Source organism: Corvus hawaiiensis, chromosome 3, assembly GCF_020740725.1.
Source record: "Corvus hawaiiensis isolate bCorHaw1 chromosome 3, bCorHaw1.pri.cur, whole genome shotgun sequence".
Lineage (NCBI taxonomy): Eukaryota > Metazoa > Chordata > Aves > Passeriformes > Corvidae > Corvus > Corvus hawaiiensis.
The window spans coordinates 51389810-51405744 of record NC_063215.1 but is presented as its reverse complement, the minus strand read 5'-3'; the positions used below and the strand labels follow the sequence as shown (position 1 = coordinate 51405744).

Genomic DNA, 15935 nt, shown 5'->3' with positions numbered 1-15935 from the left:
AGTCATGAAAGTTTCTCTTTGAACATGTTTTACCATTTCAGTGACTTTCTGGTTCTGGGCACTGTACTTACAGACATACTCTTGCAACTGGGTTTATGCCAGAGCTGTTTAAAGTCACTATTTTATCCTTCCCTCACCCCCTTTTTGTGTGCCCTGTCACACCATATATATGCAATCATGACTTGCATTAAGCTGATTTTCAGGCAGGTTAAATTGTGAACTCCTGTCAAGTTTATTCTCCGCGTTAATTTTGGTCCCTCTTATATTAACTACTTTGCAGGTTGCATGTCTGTATAAAGTATGTGTTCGGGATTTTTTTTTCCAAGCCTTATTGATTTTTGTGTTGCTGTTGGCAGTGCTAACCTCTCTACAATACACCTGTATTTCCTAGTACCTCACCATTTGATGGTGTTTCAATTTTGATTTTAACGATGTTTTCCTCATTAAAAAAATTCCCCAAAGAACACCACATGTACCATGGCTGAAATAAAAGTGCAAGGGCATGATTAGATGTTCTTTCCCCCGTGACTGCTGGAAATTTGTGAAAGCATAGCAAAATGTGATACAGCCTAGATGTTGCTGCCAAGAAATGTAGTGATTATATCCTGCTGAACAGAAACACTATCTTCCCTAAAAGGCAAAGATAGAGCAGAGTTATGCAGTAGATAGGTGGTGGTGAGATACAGATACCACAAATTAGGGATTCTTGTCTGTAGTCTTGTTTTTACCCAGCTCAGAATCTGTTATATTGTGGAGGATTCAGCTTTGTAGCTGTTTTTCTAGTGCATTTCTGCAAGGCATAGCCTTTCTGTATAAATGATTCCTTAAAATTAGGGCCTTATTCCATGGTTGCAGCCTTCTGTTGCTTTTCCTGCATGAGAGCCACTATCCCTGTCATGTTTTGCCTGCAGAAGGATGGACGATCTTTTGAGATTGTCTAAATTATGGGAGCTGTTGTGAGCTGAAACACTCTGCCTGATGTAAGGAAGAAATCTGAGTGGAGAGGAAGGGATGGGTAAATAATTTTTTCCTTACCCAGGGTGGGGAGCAGTTACGGAGCTCCTCAGTGACTGCTGCAGTCACTGTGCCTTTTCCTATCGCAGGTGACCCATACGCAAGAGGCACCTCTGTGACAGTAGTGCATTTGAGCTTACTGCTGCCACATCCACCTCTTCTTTCTCCCACATCATCCATCCAGTGATGTCCCTGAGGTACAGCCTGAGGGGTCACCCTTATGTGTTCCCTCAACTGTCAGTCAAAAGGGGAATCCTTAGCTCCTGCTAACATTGGTTGTGTTTATTCTTTGCCTTGGATTAGCTGTGGATGCAAGGAATTCTCCTTCTGTTGGGTAATGCCTGTAAAATGCAGCAAGAGAAGAATGATCCCTATGGACAGGAGTTTATGATAGTGTAAGGCAGTGTAAGCAGTTGTCCAGAAGGGATCACTCACTTGGCATAATTCTTGATGCTCTGCTAGTTGTTAGTAATGGACTGTGAAAACTTTACAGTTGTAGTATGGACAGCACTAAATTATTTAACCTGCAACTTTCACAAAAAAACCCTCTTTCAAATACGTTGATTTTTTGTGGGTTTTTTCCTTGAGCTTAACTATTATATTGACATTTTTGGACTTCGCCTTTACTTTGTGATGTAGTAAATGACATCATTTGAAGTGCTACAGCATGTTACACATGGAATGCTGGGCTGCTCTGTGTGCTGAGACACTGATCTGCTTCAAGCAGAAACTATGGGCATATTTGAGAAGATAATTTTAATTAGCCCAGTTAAAAACCCAGCCATATTTGACCTAAGCTGTCTAAATGATGTTACACTCTGTTCACAGAAAAATTGTTTTTCCACTGATAAATAAACATGAAATTATCAGTCAGCAATGTCTCTTCCAGCAGTAAGTATTTGCATCTAGGTTAGTACAGCAAAGATTTTTTTTTTTTTTTTCCCCAGCAGCTGACTTTCCCTCTGCAGTGACTTGAAGGCTTGCCAAGCCTTTGTCACAAAACAAGCTAGTGAGGACCTTTGGATGTCACTGTGCAAAGGATTCTGTTCTAACTGAACAGATGTTTTCAGGACAAGGGTGATACTCTCAGAAGAGGTGCCAGGTGACAAAAATAGTTGTATTTTGTAGGACAGATAGAAAAGAATGCTGTCTTTCCAGATGGTATTTTGTTTTGTAGCTGTGGACGATTCAGGTTAAGGGCTTGGAGTTGTGGCTGGCTTTCTAAATATGACTCCTGGAAGTGTATCTGGTCTCACTATTTGGTTTGATATCCTTAGGAGACAAGGTACTCAAATGTAAGCGGGCTGCTTGTGTGTTACCACACAATTCAAAGCAGTTAGAAAGCTGTCTGTAGTAGTCAACACCATGTGCTCATAAATGAGTGAAGTGTCTTGTTATTTTGGGAAGTGCTAAGAGGTATTTTTAGTGTATTCTTTTTTTTTTTTTTATTGGATGAAACATGATATCAGAATCAAACATTTTTGTTCTGAGTGAAAAATTGAAGCACACAATATAATACAAAGTAATATTTCATTTGTTGTTATGTATATATATACAGCATGTATATACTCTATAGGATTGGGTATGTTCCAAAGTTAAAGCATCTCAGTGAGTCATCTATGGAGGCTTTATGTTTCAGATTTAACAAAAACCCTAAACTAACACTCTATTGTTGGCATCTATGTCACGAAAAATTACTCTGTTCTTAACTTTGCAAAACTCATTGCATTGCTTTTCAGCAGCCACAGTATTTGACTTGTATAGTTACTTACTGTACCAAATTTGAAGAGTTTTTTTCCAACTTCAGTGCAAATTACAAAGTTTGTAGAGGTGCTAGATTGTAAGGGGCTTGCATTGAAGAACTCTCCTAGAGAAACCACCAGTGACTTCCAGAATGTCGTCACTTAAGATAGGTTCACATTTAAATAGTTGTCTTTAATCTCTTCATTTTTATAGTTCAGTCTTGAAGAGAAAATTCATCTTGCTCATTAAGTTGATTTGGCTTTAGAAAATCATATATTTCCTGTTCATCATGTCAAATGCTTGTGAGTTTCCTTTGGAGTAGAGAAGGACTGTGGCTCTGAAAAGTAAAGATCTAATCCCAGCTGCAATAAGGACTGTTTCTTTCTTCTTTTTTGACTTCAGTGTAATGGTGTTGAAGTGGATGTAAGAAAGCATTCATCAGCAGTGTAGTGGGAAAAGCAAAGGAAAAAAATTCATAACATGAAGTCCAGTGATAGTTCCTGATGTTGTCACTTTGTACTACATGTCATGGCATGGGTCACTAAGAGACTTTCACTGGAATAGGTTTGTGCTGGTGCCTCTTAATTTAGCCAGTCATATGTATAACTAATACAGAACAGTATGTGACAATCCCAAGGTATTCTGTAAGCACCAATGATGACTTTGAAATGATGTGGTCTGGATGGAGCAACCCAGGCAAAATAAACTTTAGATTCCTTAAGCCATAAAGACTCTACATGTATGTTACTTACAGGAAGAATCATGACTAAGTGTCTTGAGTTTTATTAGATCACTGCCCAAACAAAAAAAAAGATTACCATTTTAGACTTCTTTTAATTGGCATGCAGTATTTAACGTGTAGGACTATTGATGTTCTTTGGGTTTGGTTTTTGGCTTTTTCTTTTTTTTTTTAATCATTCATAACTGATCTTACTATTGAAGCTATCCAGTTTGTTAAGCAAAAGAAATATTCTCTGAAGCAGATAAATGGGACCTGAGGGCATGAGAGATGAGGTGGGGGTGTAACAGTCTTGAGAGATTTTTAGAAATGGTAAGTCTTGTCATCTTACCTGGTTTTAAGTTTTAAATTAGAATAAATGGGCAGAAATACATCAGCAGGCAAGCTAGGGATTGAACTGAACTAGACTGAATGGGAAAAAATACTTTTTAAAGTTACAGAAGAGATGTTGTGAGGAGTTGGCTCCTGACTTAAGTACCTCATGATATTGGGGTTTAAGCAATGAATTCTTTCCATTCAGTGTTACAATTCACTTACAAACTTCTTGACCAGAAGCAGGGAGCACGACTGTTTAACTTACTTTAATTGTTGATGATATGTCTTGGTCTTAATACGGTTTTTTGTAATTTCAGATGAAATTTAAAACATTGTAGAGCTATAAAAGAAAAAATAGCCTAAAGTCTATTTTTTTTTTTTTAATAGCCATGTTTTTTCGCTTTTTTTCCTTCTGCTCTTTTTCAAAAACATAGAAAGACAGCATAGTCCAGGATACTTCTCAGATAATAAAAAGAGTTATCCTTTTTCAGTGATTCAGAAAACTGGTAAAAGATTAAATGGTACTTCATGGCAGTTGATGCTGGGATCCCTGTTTGATCACAGAAGCTCTACCTTAAACCTTACCTTATGTGAATTCCTGATGCAAATATTTGTAATAAATTTGTAATAAATGCTTTCTTGATTGAACATCCCAGTTAGTTTTTTCTTTTCTTCCAAACCATGATGTTGTTGGTTCACGTTCATTTCAGTTGTTGCAAGACACAGAGTATGGTTTTTATGAAAATGAATAGAAAGCCTGAAACCTGTTACTTGTGAAACTTTTATTGTCAGAAACAGTTAAAATTTAGCCAGAATTATATTCCCATATTCTGCATTTTAAGTGCACGCACATCAAGGGAAATTTCTCTTTCTCTGTGTGCCGTTGTTACAGGTGGGAGTTGACCGGGTCAGTGGCAAGTGTCACCTGCAGTTACCAGCAGGTTTAAAGTTATCCAGCAATGTCTTTGAAGTGCTACAAGGATTGCAATAGGATATGAACATTTTATGGTCTTCCTCTTGACGATGTAGTTAAATTCTTAACGAGGTATTAATTCCAAACTGCTTTCAGAGCTATGAATTGTTTACTAGAGAAATTATAAAATCAGTGACACTGAGCTGAAGTTTGTTTCAAGAAATTTGTTTATAAATCCAGTTGTTTTATACAAAGCAAATCTGAATTTAACTGAAAAACAGTCCTTAGGTTTCTGTGAGAGCAAACCACTTTGTAAATGCTGTAATATGTAGGACATTATTTACCTTCACTGTTTTGGGGGCTAATCCTACAATTATTTTATGCAGGTTTCACCTGGAACATCTCGTTCAAGTTACCCAGCTACCAGCTATCAGGACTCCAGCAACTGGGAATCTCTAATGAAAATTAAAGAGGGGCTGCTAAGACAGAAGGAGTTTGTGATTGATCGGTAAGTACTCTGCTCCTGCTGCATTCATTAGACTAGGTTAAGTAAAAGCTATGGTGTAAAAGCTGGCTTTCAGGAGAACTACTTACTCAGTAAAGTTGTTAGGTTTCAGTCCAGCTACTATTTATGCACAAATATGTAGGAGCTAGTTCTGCTAGGAGAGAAGACTGGCAGCTGGCCTAAAGTCTTACAGAAAGTTGGAAATGTATTTAGGAGGTTTAATGCCTCTGGAGTGGAAAAGGAACAGTGGGCCCAACAGCCAGTTCTGCTGTCAGATTCCCCTCTTAGCTTCTTACTGGGCTGCAGATTTGTATAGGACATCTTTCTGCTTTTATGGTCTTGGAAGTGACTTGCAAGATGAAAATTGGTCAGCTACATCGTGCTGACTTTCTTTCCATGACAAGTACAGAAATGCAGTGTATTTGAAGCCAGTTGATAAAGCTTTGAGAAACTGGCCTTTGTAGTAATATTCAGTGGTAAAATCCTATTCAAATCCTCATACAAATTGTTCAGATAAAAAAAAAATACTAAATCCAGAATCTTTATGTCAATAAATACATAACTTTTTATTAAAATTGCTGTCAATGTGAATGGGCCTTAATAGCAATTCACCACTGTTAAGTTTTTAGTACTGGGAAGATTATGCTTGTGCAAGATCTGTTCATTCCTCTATTGCGACAGAGTGAGGAATTGCAGTGGTTGAAGGTGTTTCTGTCCCTTGGCAGTCTGGCCAGCACCTCTGGAGGCATTTCAGTGGTGGAAGTTGGCATTGGGTTGCCTGGTTTGATGTGGGATGTCAGTGTGTGTTTACCTGCTGCTGCAGCAATGATGGGACTCAGTTAGGAACTGGGCTCACCATTCCACTCTGCCAGCTCTCCTTCGGAGGTGATGATCTCCCAAGGGGGTAAGCAGTTAAAATGGAAACATCCTTGGCTGTTGTTTACATCTCCTCTGTCAGAGCCTTTTGATCAGCTGCTTGAAGGCCATCTAAATTACGGTGTTTTTTTCCGGCTTGCTATGTCAGTTAGTAAAGCTGTAGTAGGAAACCTGCAGCCCACCTCCTGGGCCCTAAGCTGTCAGCAGTGTTTGTGAGTACATTGCTCTTGATGCCTGGGATGGCCTTCAGTGCCTCTGCTGGGGCTTATCATCCTCTGCACTCCACATGAAGGCTTGTTATACACTGGCAGCTAAAAATGCAGTTGGTGTTGCTCTTCTCACACTGGAAATGTGTTTACAGTCAAGGGAGAAGTTTCTGAAGGGACTGCTTTTAAGCTGGCTGCCTGCTAATGTTGCTTGATACTGTCCATGTGGAATAAGAAAAGCTATTTCTTGACATCCAGTGATGGTGTGCTAGTTCTTTTTTTTTTTAGAAGTAATTTCTTTTGTGTGACTTAATGATAGTGAATACAGTTCTTTCAATATTTCTCACCAGAAGTCTGCTTAGATAATTTCTTTTCATTCAGCTGAAAAGGCAAAATACACTCAGTAAGCTATCGAAGTGCGACAGACCACTTAGTGATGTTACATACTTAAGCAGATACTTGGTGTTAATGTTGTAATTTGTAATAATGCAGTGTAACAATACTTCACAGAACAGGCTCTTTTTCGAATATTGAATTTCCATTTGAGCAAAATATTTGCCTGAAAAGTTATTTTAAAATGAAATAGAAACATTTAAAATAGATGGTTTGTATTTTTAAGATTAGTACAAATCAGTGTTGCATATTTACAAAGTTTTTACAACAGATTGCTTAATTTTTTATTTTTTTAAGAGCAGGTAGTGCTTTCTGTGAAAAATAAAAGTACTTTTGGTTTCATTCATGAAGAAAATGGTACATATCTACTGTGCAAAAACCTTGAAATAGAACTCCGTTAAAAAGCACTAGTGTTACATTTCATATTAGATGGGGTGTTAAGGCTAAAGTGTGAAAACTACCTTTCTTCAAGGCCCAAAGTGGCACTGGGTGAAAACGTGATATTACCTATATTTAACACATGGGAACAAGAACTTCCAGCTCTTGATCTTCCTGAACTTAAATTAAACTTCTTTTCAGAGTTTGAATTTATTTGGGAATAGTGACCTAAAATAAAAAATACGAAGTTTGCTAAAGTGTAGTTAATTCAGCATGGTGGTAGTTAAATTACAGAATTTATGCGTTGGTGAAATGGAGGAGGAATTAATTTGTTGACTGAGGTTAGGTAGTAGGTGTTTGAGAGGGCCTTTGTACCTGTGGTTTTCGTGGAGTTTTAAAAGGTGTAATCTCCTTAAGACGTATACTGAATTTACAGACTGGTGGTTGAGGGGACAGAAGCTCCGGAGAGATGGGTTAACCTCCTGCTGCCTGGTAGCCAGAGGAGTGGGACAGCAGCTGGCACGGTGCTCCAGACCCAGCTTTTTGCTGCTGGCAAGTACAAGGAACAGCCGGATGAAAAGATGCACACCAGGAACATCCCCCTCTTGCCCTTGTCACCAGCCTCCCCTTCATCCACAGGGTCATTAACCATCTTTTTAAGGTTAAACACTCTTTTGTTGGGAATTGTACTGGTGTCCCACTTACTGAGGAAGTGGAGGAGATTAATATCACACACCTTGTTCTGCGTAGTAGTGCTTAAATCTGTTGATAAGTAGGAAGTGGATGCTCTGTACAGGGTAGTATTTTTAAGCTGTTCTAGCTTTATCTTGTTAAAAAAGGGAAGAAGAGCAGATGAAGGAAAGTGAAACGTGCTGCCTGCTTTCCTTCTTTCCACACCAAGACAAAAAGGCAAAAAATTCAGCCCTTCCAGATTAGATTATTAAATTTCCTTGTTTTGCATTGGAAATTTAACAGATAGGAATAGTTGCAAGTAAGTTTCCAGTAGTTATGAAAACAATTCAAGGCATAATGCTTAACAGTGTAAATCCATATTATTTGGATACTTTGGTGTGTCACTAGAAATTCAAGTATTTTTAAGTTTTTAATATCCCAAACAGTCACTTGAGCCTGTGAATAGAGCAAGTAGCTTGATTTTTGATCTGTATGCTGTGTTCAACAGTAGATTTAATAATGGATAAATGAAATTGATTTATTTTGTATAGTCTGTTCAGCATTTATTTAAGTAATACACAGCATAATTGAGTGGGTTTAAAAGTGGTTCTGGTTTGCTTTTTAAAACTACTCTAGGAGTCACTGCTAGTTTAATCACTAAAAACTTGAAATGCTTTTTAATTCTGCTCTTAAGAAAATGAGGAGGAGCCTGTACTTTTAGGAAGAGAAAACCTGGTGCGAGGAAGCCAGCCTGCACTGTATGTGCATACCAGAACACAGTGGCACTTCTTCAAGGTGTGTGTCTTGTTTTCTCCACATAAGAACTGTTGGTACAGGCCATGAATGAGGACTTAAGGATTTAGTCTGTAAGAGGAAATCTGCTGCTGTAACACTTATTACTATAATGTTTGTCACCTACTGTACAAAATAATTGGATTATATCATTGCCTTACTTCTCTGGCAGCTTAGTATAATGGCAGCATTATATTTAGCACCAGAGGGAGCCAAGAGTGTTTGTATTGGTTTAGAAAATTACTATGTCACATTTTAATTCTTCATGTTGCTCCTCTGTTCAGTACAATAACACCACTAAAATTACAGTGTTTGGTGCAATGCTGAGTGTCTCTTGAGACTGACCTGCCACTGTAGATGTCTCTAGTGTCATCCTGGCAGAGTTTGCCTGGCAGGGGCAGCATGTAGTAGGTACGTGAATAAATGCCAAATATCTGGACATATGACACAAGCTGCTGAGAATAACACTGGGCATGCAGTGTTCTCTTGCAGGCAGCATAAGAGCATTTGAACAGCTTTTTAAGGAAAGGTAGGTTTGGAAGTACAATTTTAGTGAATAGCTGTTATCTCTCAGAGCAGAACAACATTTAGATTCTTAAAACAGTTGCAAAATCATTAATTTTTTAATCCGTATCTGAATTAGGATTAGATGTTTTCACTGAGCCAGGAGAATTAGATTTTCTTTGCTTTGTATTAAATTGTCCTGATTTCAGTAGATGACATCAAACTGTATATGCTCTGACAGTGATCATTCTAATGCTAGTATAAAGCTGTAGTTCTTTTAATTTCAATTGGCTTGTTAAGATCTTCATATCCACTTAAGTGATAATTTGATGCCATTTTTGAGGAACCTGAAGCTTTATACTGCCCAGGTGGTGAGTGTGTAACAGGGAGTCCTGTGCAGGGAGTGGGGCTGTGAGGAACCTCCTCAGAGTGCTCTGCTGTGTAAAATACACTTTGCTTCCAATAAAAGTGTGAAAAAGATGCTTTTATCTTTTTCCAATACCACTAGTCACCCAGGTAACTTGTGGATGAGACTTCTGTGTATCTTGAGCTGGTAAACTTTCAGGAAGGTTTTGCTACAGAGTAATTATTTTAGCTGTTTTAAAAGGTCACTTTTTCAGATGTGAATGCTAGTAACATTGATGAAAGTAGTTTCATCTAATAGCCTAGATCTTAGCAATAATGAGAGGATGTAGGGTTAGAAAGGACCTGTTTAACCTGACTGCCAGGCCATAGGGAAGACAAGTTGTAGTGCTGTCACTAAATGCTTACACTACTGCAGTATCTGCAATACCAGATGTTCTACAGCCTTTCTGTGTTGAGCAGTCTGATGTTTATGTAGGTCAAATGCTAGAAAATTTTTCCTAATATGATTTAGTCTTTCCTCCTAGGTAATGTTTTCTAGGCATGAAGTAGTTTTTGTTATTCTTTGAGATCTCTCCAGCTGATGAGCACATCTTCCCTGAAGTGTCCAAACTGGCCATTGAGGCCTCCCTCGGGCTGAGCACTTGTCTCTCACAGGCCATGGTTGTGTAATGTTTACTTTTTGTGGTACAACATTGTGGAGTTTTGGTCAGCTGCAGTCCCAGATACTTCTCTGATGAGCTGGTGCTAAACTATTTTATATTGTGTAGATTCAAGTATTTTTAGGAAGTTCTAGTATTTTGCAAAGCTGAGAACAGCAGGGGAGGTGCATGAGTTGCTCTGTGTTTGTCCTGTCAGGAGACTGCAGAAGTTGAAGAGCTCCTACCATGGGAAGGAGAGTGCAGTCCTCTCTCTGAAGAGACATTTTGTCTGTGTCCCTCTCATTCCTCACCCCCTTAATTAAGTAGCTCAAAGCTTTTGAGAAAGTAGAGTTGCTGTCTGTGCTCTTGCCTGCCTTGCTTCAGCACTAGTTCACCTCCTGTGGGTCAGGCAAGCATTTCAAACTTTATGCAATTCAGAAAAGTCATTAAAAAATACCACACAAACCAATCCATCCAGATCAGAGATTCATGTCTTGACTCCCAAAGGTAGTGTTCCCATCTTCCTTCAAGGTAAGTTCTGCTGTGACTGGAAGAAAGGTTCACTGGTAACAATTTTACAAAAAAAGGAGACTTTATTGCATAGGAAATTTGAGATCTTTTCTCATAAGCTTTGCTGATGTTGGAGTTCTTTGGCATTATCTTCCAAATTCCGGAAAACGTAGTCACATTGTTTTTAGGACTTTGTGTACTAAGGATCTCTTTCCCTATCAGTATTCTGCACGTCTGGACTTGGGGTCCCAAGAGATTGTGCCTCTAAAACAAAGGGATATAATGATTTGTATCCAACTTCTTAAGCAACAAAACAAAGCAGTGTATGTCCAGCTGCAGTATGGAATAAATTATAGTACAGAGAGATCCATGTTGTATTTTGCTTTGCATCCTGATTCTGAAGAAATCCGCTCAGACATTTGCACCTAAAGCAGCAAATTCTTGTAAACTTGTGACTTTTGAAGGTAAGCATCAATTGTCATTTGGTTTCTTAAGAAGTTACTAATGACCCTTCTGTGGTGCAGGAAGCTCTGTTCTAAAGTCCCTGAATTGTTTGAAGTTACTGGATCTGGTGCCTTGATTTGGGGTATGGGACTTAGATTTATGCTAATTTAAGAATTAAAGTTAAAAAGCATAACTTGGAAGTTGCGGGAAGGAAGTGCTTCTCAGACAGATGTGTGTTTCTTTCTAAAGGCTCTTTCAATGTTAGAGTAAGTTAGAGTAAGTAAGGGGTAAGATGGGCTTATGGTGAATGGGTGAGCTGGTCCCAGATTCAAGAAATACGGTTTATTTCCAGACAAATGCATGTATGAGTGTCTGTATAAGTATGTGTCCACACTTGTCCTGTGTGAATGTGAGAAAATCATGTGAATGTCAGTTACGTCACACAAATATTTTTGACACTTAAGGAGAAGCAGTTTGTATATTAAGCAGTTTATTAGTGCTGGTCTCTGAAAACAGTCCAGGCTTGTGCACATTTTGTGTGTGTGTGTTCTCTGCTATCCGACATCTTCTGTGCTGTCTTGAGTTTTCAAAGGCAATTTTTTGAGCTAAAGGACAGAACTGCAATTGAATCAAAATAGAGACTTCCCCCTCTTCCCATTGATACTTCATTCTTATGGCTCTAACTTTCTTTGTTCATTTCAATGGGTGCAGTTAGGGTCAAGTAGCATCAGAAGTTTTCCTCTGAGTTCTAGACAGCTTTGTAAGTAGAGCCATAGAACGGGGGGATTACGAATGGAAGTATCTGTGGCAGGCAGAAAGACAGATAAGGAATACTACTCTCTTTCAGTACCAAGGAAATAGTTACACAGAATCAGCATCTTTGGTAGCCTAGTCTCTAGTGTCTCTATCCTACATGCGGATTTCATGTAGGAATGGTAGCTGGTAATTCTGGGAAAGGCAAGAGAATGGTACAATCTGCCATAACAGGTTTTTCACTTTTCCTTCCTAACAAAATATCATCGATCTGCAGTAGTGAAACATGGCTGAAGCCTTGAAATTTTGTTTACAAAAATAAAGAATGTTCGAGGTAATAGAAGAAAAGGGAGCAAAATATGTGTTTACAAGACCTGGAAATAAGCCAAAGTCATTACTTTGTGCAAATATAGGGCTTTCTGTAAATAATCTAGCTAGAATGTAAATAGCTAGCATGTAGGAACTGGGACAAAATAGCTGGTTTAGGAGACCATAGAGCAACACATAGCCACCACTTGAGTCTTATATGTTGGATAACCTGTCACTTCTGCTGAGCTCCCTCAGAAAGAATGTACCCGGGAGCAGCACAGGGAGGATTTGATCTCAAGTTATTTATAAATGGCTGGAGGTTCAAAAAATGGGGTGAAAAGGCATGGTCCAGGGTATCAGTGAAATTAAAAAAAAAAAAAAAAAAGAAAATATAGCAAGCAGGTAGCTTCTGAAAGAAAAAACCCACCTTTAAATCATTATACCTGGAGAAAAAGACAAGATTTCTTCAGTGCAGAACTCTTCTGGGTAATTGCAACAGTCTTCTGTGTACCAGGTGGTCTTTTCCTGTCTCAAGAGGAGTTCAGATTCTCTTTTTGTCTGTTTGTTTCTGCACTGCCACCCCCAGTTTCTGGAGACACCTTGAGGGACAGCTGGAAAGATTTGTGTCAGAAGAGTTTGTGAAAACAATATTATTAGTCTCATGTTTGTATTAATTGATTGGATAGAATATTTACAGTTTGTACATATTTAAATGCCATTTCCTTTTGATCAGTTTAAATAAGGAAAACTAAAATGTCCCTTGCAAAAGGATGTTTTTTATTTTAATTTTGCCTTCTGTGACTTTTTTTTTTTTTTTAACTTTTATTTATTTTTTTTTAAACAAACTTCTCAGCTCTGAGTCCTTTTGGCTGGTTGATGACTTTGGATCAGGGTACTGCCTTCTCTTCTACTTCAGTCTGAGTGTAAGGGAAGGGATGGGTCAAGACAGACACTTTAAGTAAAATAGTGTTTTTTTCCTTTTGGACAAAGGACCTGAATGAAACCGTATGAAAAGTGCCATGACACTTACATAATACATCAGTAAGCCTTCCTTTGCTGTCAACATAAAATTGTAACAGTTATGGGGAAAAAAATGAGGAGATTGTGAAGGAAAGTAGTTTCTGGGGTACCTAGGTACAGTACTTTCACTGAACCTGGTTGTGTGAGGTAGGGTCTGGTTTCTGTGCACTGAAGTCTCAAGGCTGGGATCCTGTCAGATTCCCCCATGCCCTGAGCTCAGGGCACAGCCTGCTCCCACTTGCACTCGGATGGCTTCTGGAAGCACTAAAGGTTGAGGAGCTCGACAGAAACTTGGAGGCACCTAAATGCTAAAGGCTGATTGTATTTAATTTTGTTTTTTTAAAGTGCTGGGCTGATAGATTGGTAACAGGGAGGCTTGTGGGGTCAGCGTTCCCACTGTAATAGGCAACCTGTGTTTTTGAGAGCAACTGAACTTTATAAATTCCCTTTAAATAAAGCTCAGAGTATCTGGTTATGCAGCAAAATTTTTGTTTCTGGGTGCCATGAGGCTAATGCTGTTTTCAGAGAGGCAGTTACGTAAAGAAGTCGTGGCATCTACACAACCTTAAAATATTTCTAGAGTGTGTTTTGTTGGCAAGGTTATATAATGATGGAGAGTCTCATGCTTTGCAGAGTGAAAAGAAGCAAGCTAGTTAAACTCTGTATTCTGTCTCATCTCAGATTGACTTATCTCACCTTTTTTTCCAACAGGGACTTGGTAGGGTAGGGAAAGGATTATTAAAGGAAATACGGTAGCATAGTTCAAACTACACTGGTAGTTTAAAAATATTTTAAAAATTTTTTAAAATACTCCAGGCTGTAGCGTCCAGGCTCTTGAAATCCTGCCTGGGAAGGAAGGCACTGCTAAGTTAAAATCAGCCATAAACAGAAAATCATATCGTGCTTTCAAGGGGTATGTGACAAGTGGATAAATAATTTTAAAACGCGTGGGACAACAAAATTTTAATAGTTCTGTCTAGGAAGTAATAAGGTGATGAAAAATGAAAATTTGCTTCAGTTCATAGGTTTGGATAACTCATACTAAATAGTTTTGGTCTCTGTGATCGGGCATGCACAGACATTATCAAGGTTTTATATTTTCTCATATGATAATACAAACTCTTGGGCTTTTTTAAGGTCTGTTACAAGTTAAGAGCATATTCTTTTACCTAATCTTCCAAAACAAGTTGGAAGCTTTTTGTTTGTAGTGCCATCTTACAGATGACAACCAGAACTGCACACAGTCTTCCAGTATCGCATACTCCTTCTGTGTTTGTACAAGCTTGTTCCATCTAGATAGTAGAGGGAACAGGGGAAGCCTCAAAATCACTTGTGCTGATACAAAGTATTTTAAGGCTTGCTATGGAGTCACATAGATACATTCCCTTGCTCTCTTCTTATTCATTCACGTTGAATGAATTTTTCTAAGGTACCAACAAATGGCAACTTATATATACACTGGTTTTCCATTCATTACTGTTCTTTATAGATACAAAAATAGGGAAATAGAAAAAACACATGTTACCATGTCTTCTTTTTTCTAGCTGAGAAATGTGTAACTTCTACTACATTCAATATTTTTCAAATATGAAATTCCTCTTGTAAACCAAATAATAGGGGTACAGTTGGCTAGGAGAATATGAGTAGCTAAAATGGTCCCTTTAACTGTGTTTTGGCATCCTATTAAAATTTGCAGTTGGCATCTTTTCAACTAACATATAATTCATGTTGGTTTATAGGTTGTAGAATGCGTATTTTGTATGCACATGCTAATGTTTCCAAGATGCTTTTCCTAAACTCAACCCTTCCAAATTTTAAAAAAAGCAACAGATTTTGATAGTTTTCTGTATACTTTGCAAGATTTGCTTTTCCAGTATGTGCACAGGCAGGTCTTTTCCCTTGAAGTTAACCTGTATTTGCTGTTTATCTCCTTCTAAGGTTGGGTTTAGTCATCTGGGTTCAGTGTCATTGTTTCCAGAAAAGCCAGTCATCCTCCATGCTTGGAAGTGAAACTCTGAGAAGAAAATTTCATGCTTGCACGCTGATATATCCTAGGATAAAAAAGAAGGAAAAGTGAAAATTAGCAGAGTGCACAATGCTGGTTTTAAGTTGAGTGAGACGGTCTCTGTGTGTTTCTGGTGGGTGCTGACAGCTCCACTGTGGGGTCAGGTTTTGAGGTGCCTGTTGCTCCATGGAGAGTCACCGCACACCTTGTGGGGCTGTGACTTGGATTGGGGCAGGAGCTGGCAGGTGTTTGCCCTGCAGTTGTGCCTAGTTCAAATGCAGTCATGATTTAAACAGTGATATAATTTGTGTTATAATTAAATAATGATACAATGCTGATACTGTTTCTGCTGTACACTGGCCAGGCAGTTGGTGCATGGTACTTGTTTTAGCACACAGTGCAGTATTTTGCCCCAGGGGAAGTTACATCTTATGTAAAGCAGTTGACTGAGAAAGTCTTAAGCAAAAAGCGAGACCTTGCAGGAAAGCTGTGCTGACTGTCTTGTATAGTGGCCTTTTCTTCTTAAGTTCTTTCTGTTCCCCTTAATTTGTAAATCTCTTCAACTTTTGTCAGAAGTCAGCTCTGGTAAAGAGAGGAGCCAAGCAGGAGAAGTCCAAGTAAAATGAAGGTGCCATTTTTGTTTGGTTTTGTTCTGCTTTCTGTATTCTTTTCCGTGCTTAGACTTCCAACCCTAGCAGCAAATGGCAACAGAAGCCTCCCTCAACCCCCACAAAATTGATAAGAGTTTTCAAATCATATTTCTACAGCTGCAGTCTGGCTGCAGTGGGAAAAAGCCCACAGCTAGTGTGGATCCAGGATAGCTGGATACCATTGTTAATG

General features: G+C 38.6%; 1 protein-coding gene across 2 annotated transcripts in view; it reads left to right on the top strand.

Annotated features, from left to right (window-relative positions):
• The window catches only part of CEP85L (centrosomal protein 85 like), a 139768-nt gene that overhangs the window by 107069 nt on the left and 16764 nt on the right, over window positions 1–15935 (top strand). For both annotated transcript variants that reach the window (XM_048296230.1, XM_048296231.1), the window contains exon 4: window positions 5111–5232. In XM_048296230.1, coding sequence (XP_048152187.1) covers window positions 5111–5232 — 122 coding nt within the window. The remainder of the gene's footprint in view (window positions 1–5110; window positions 5233–15935) is intronic.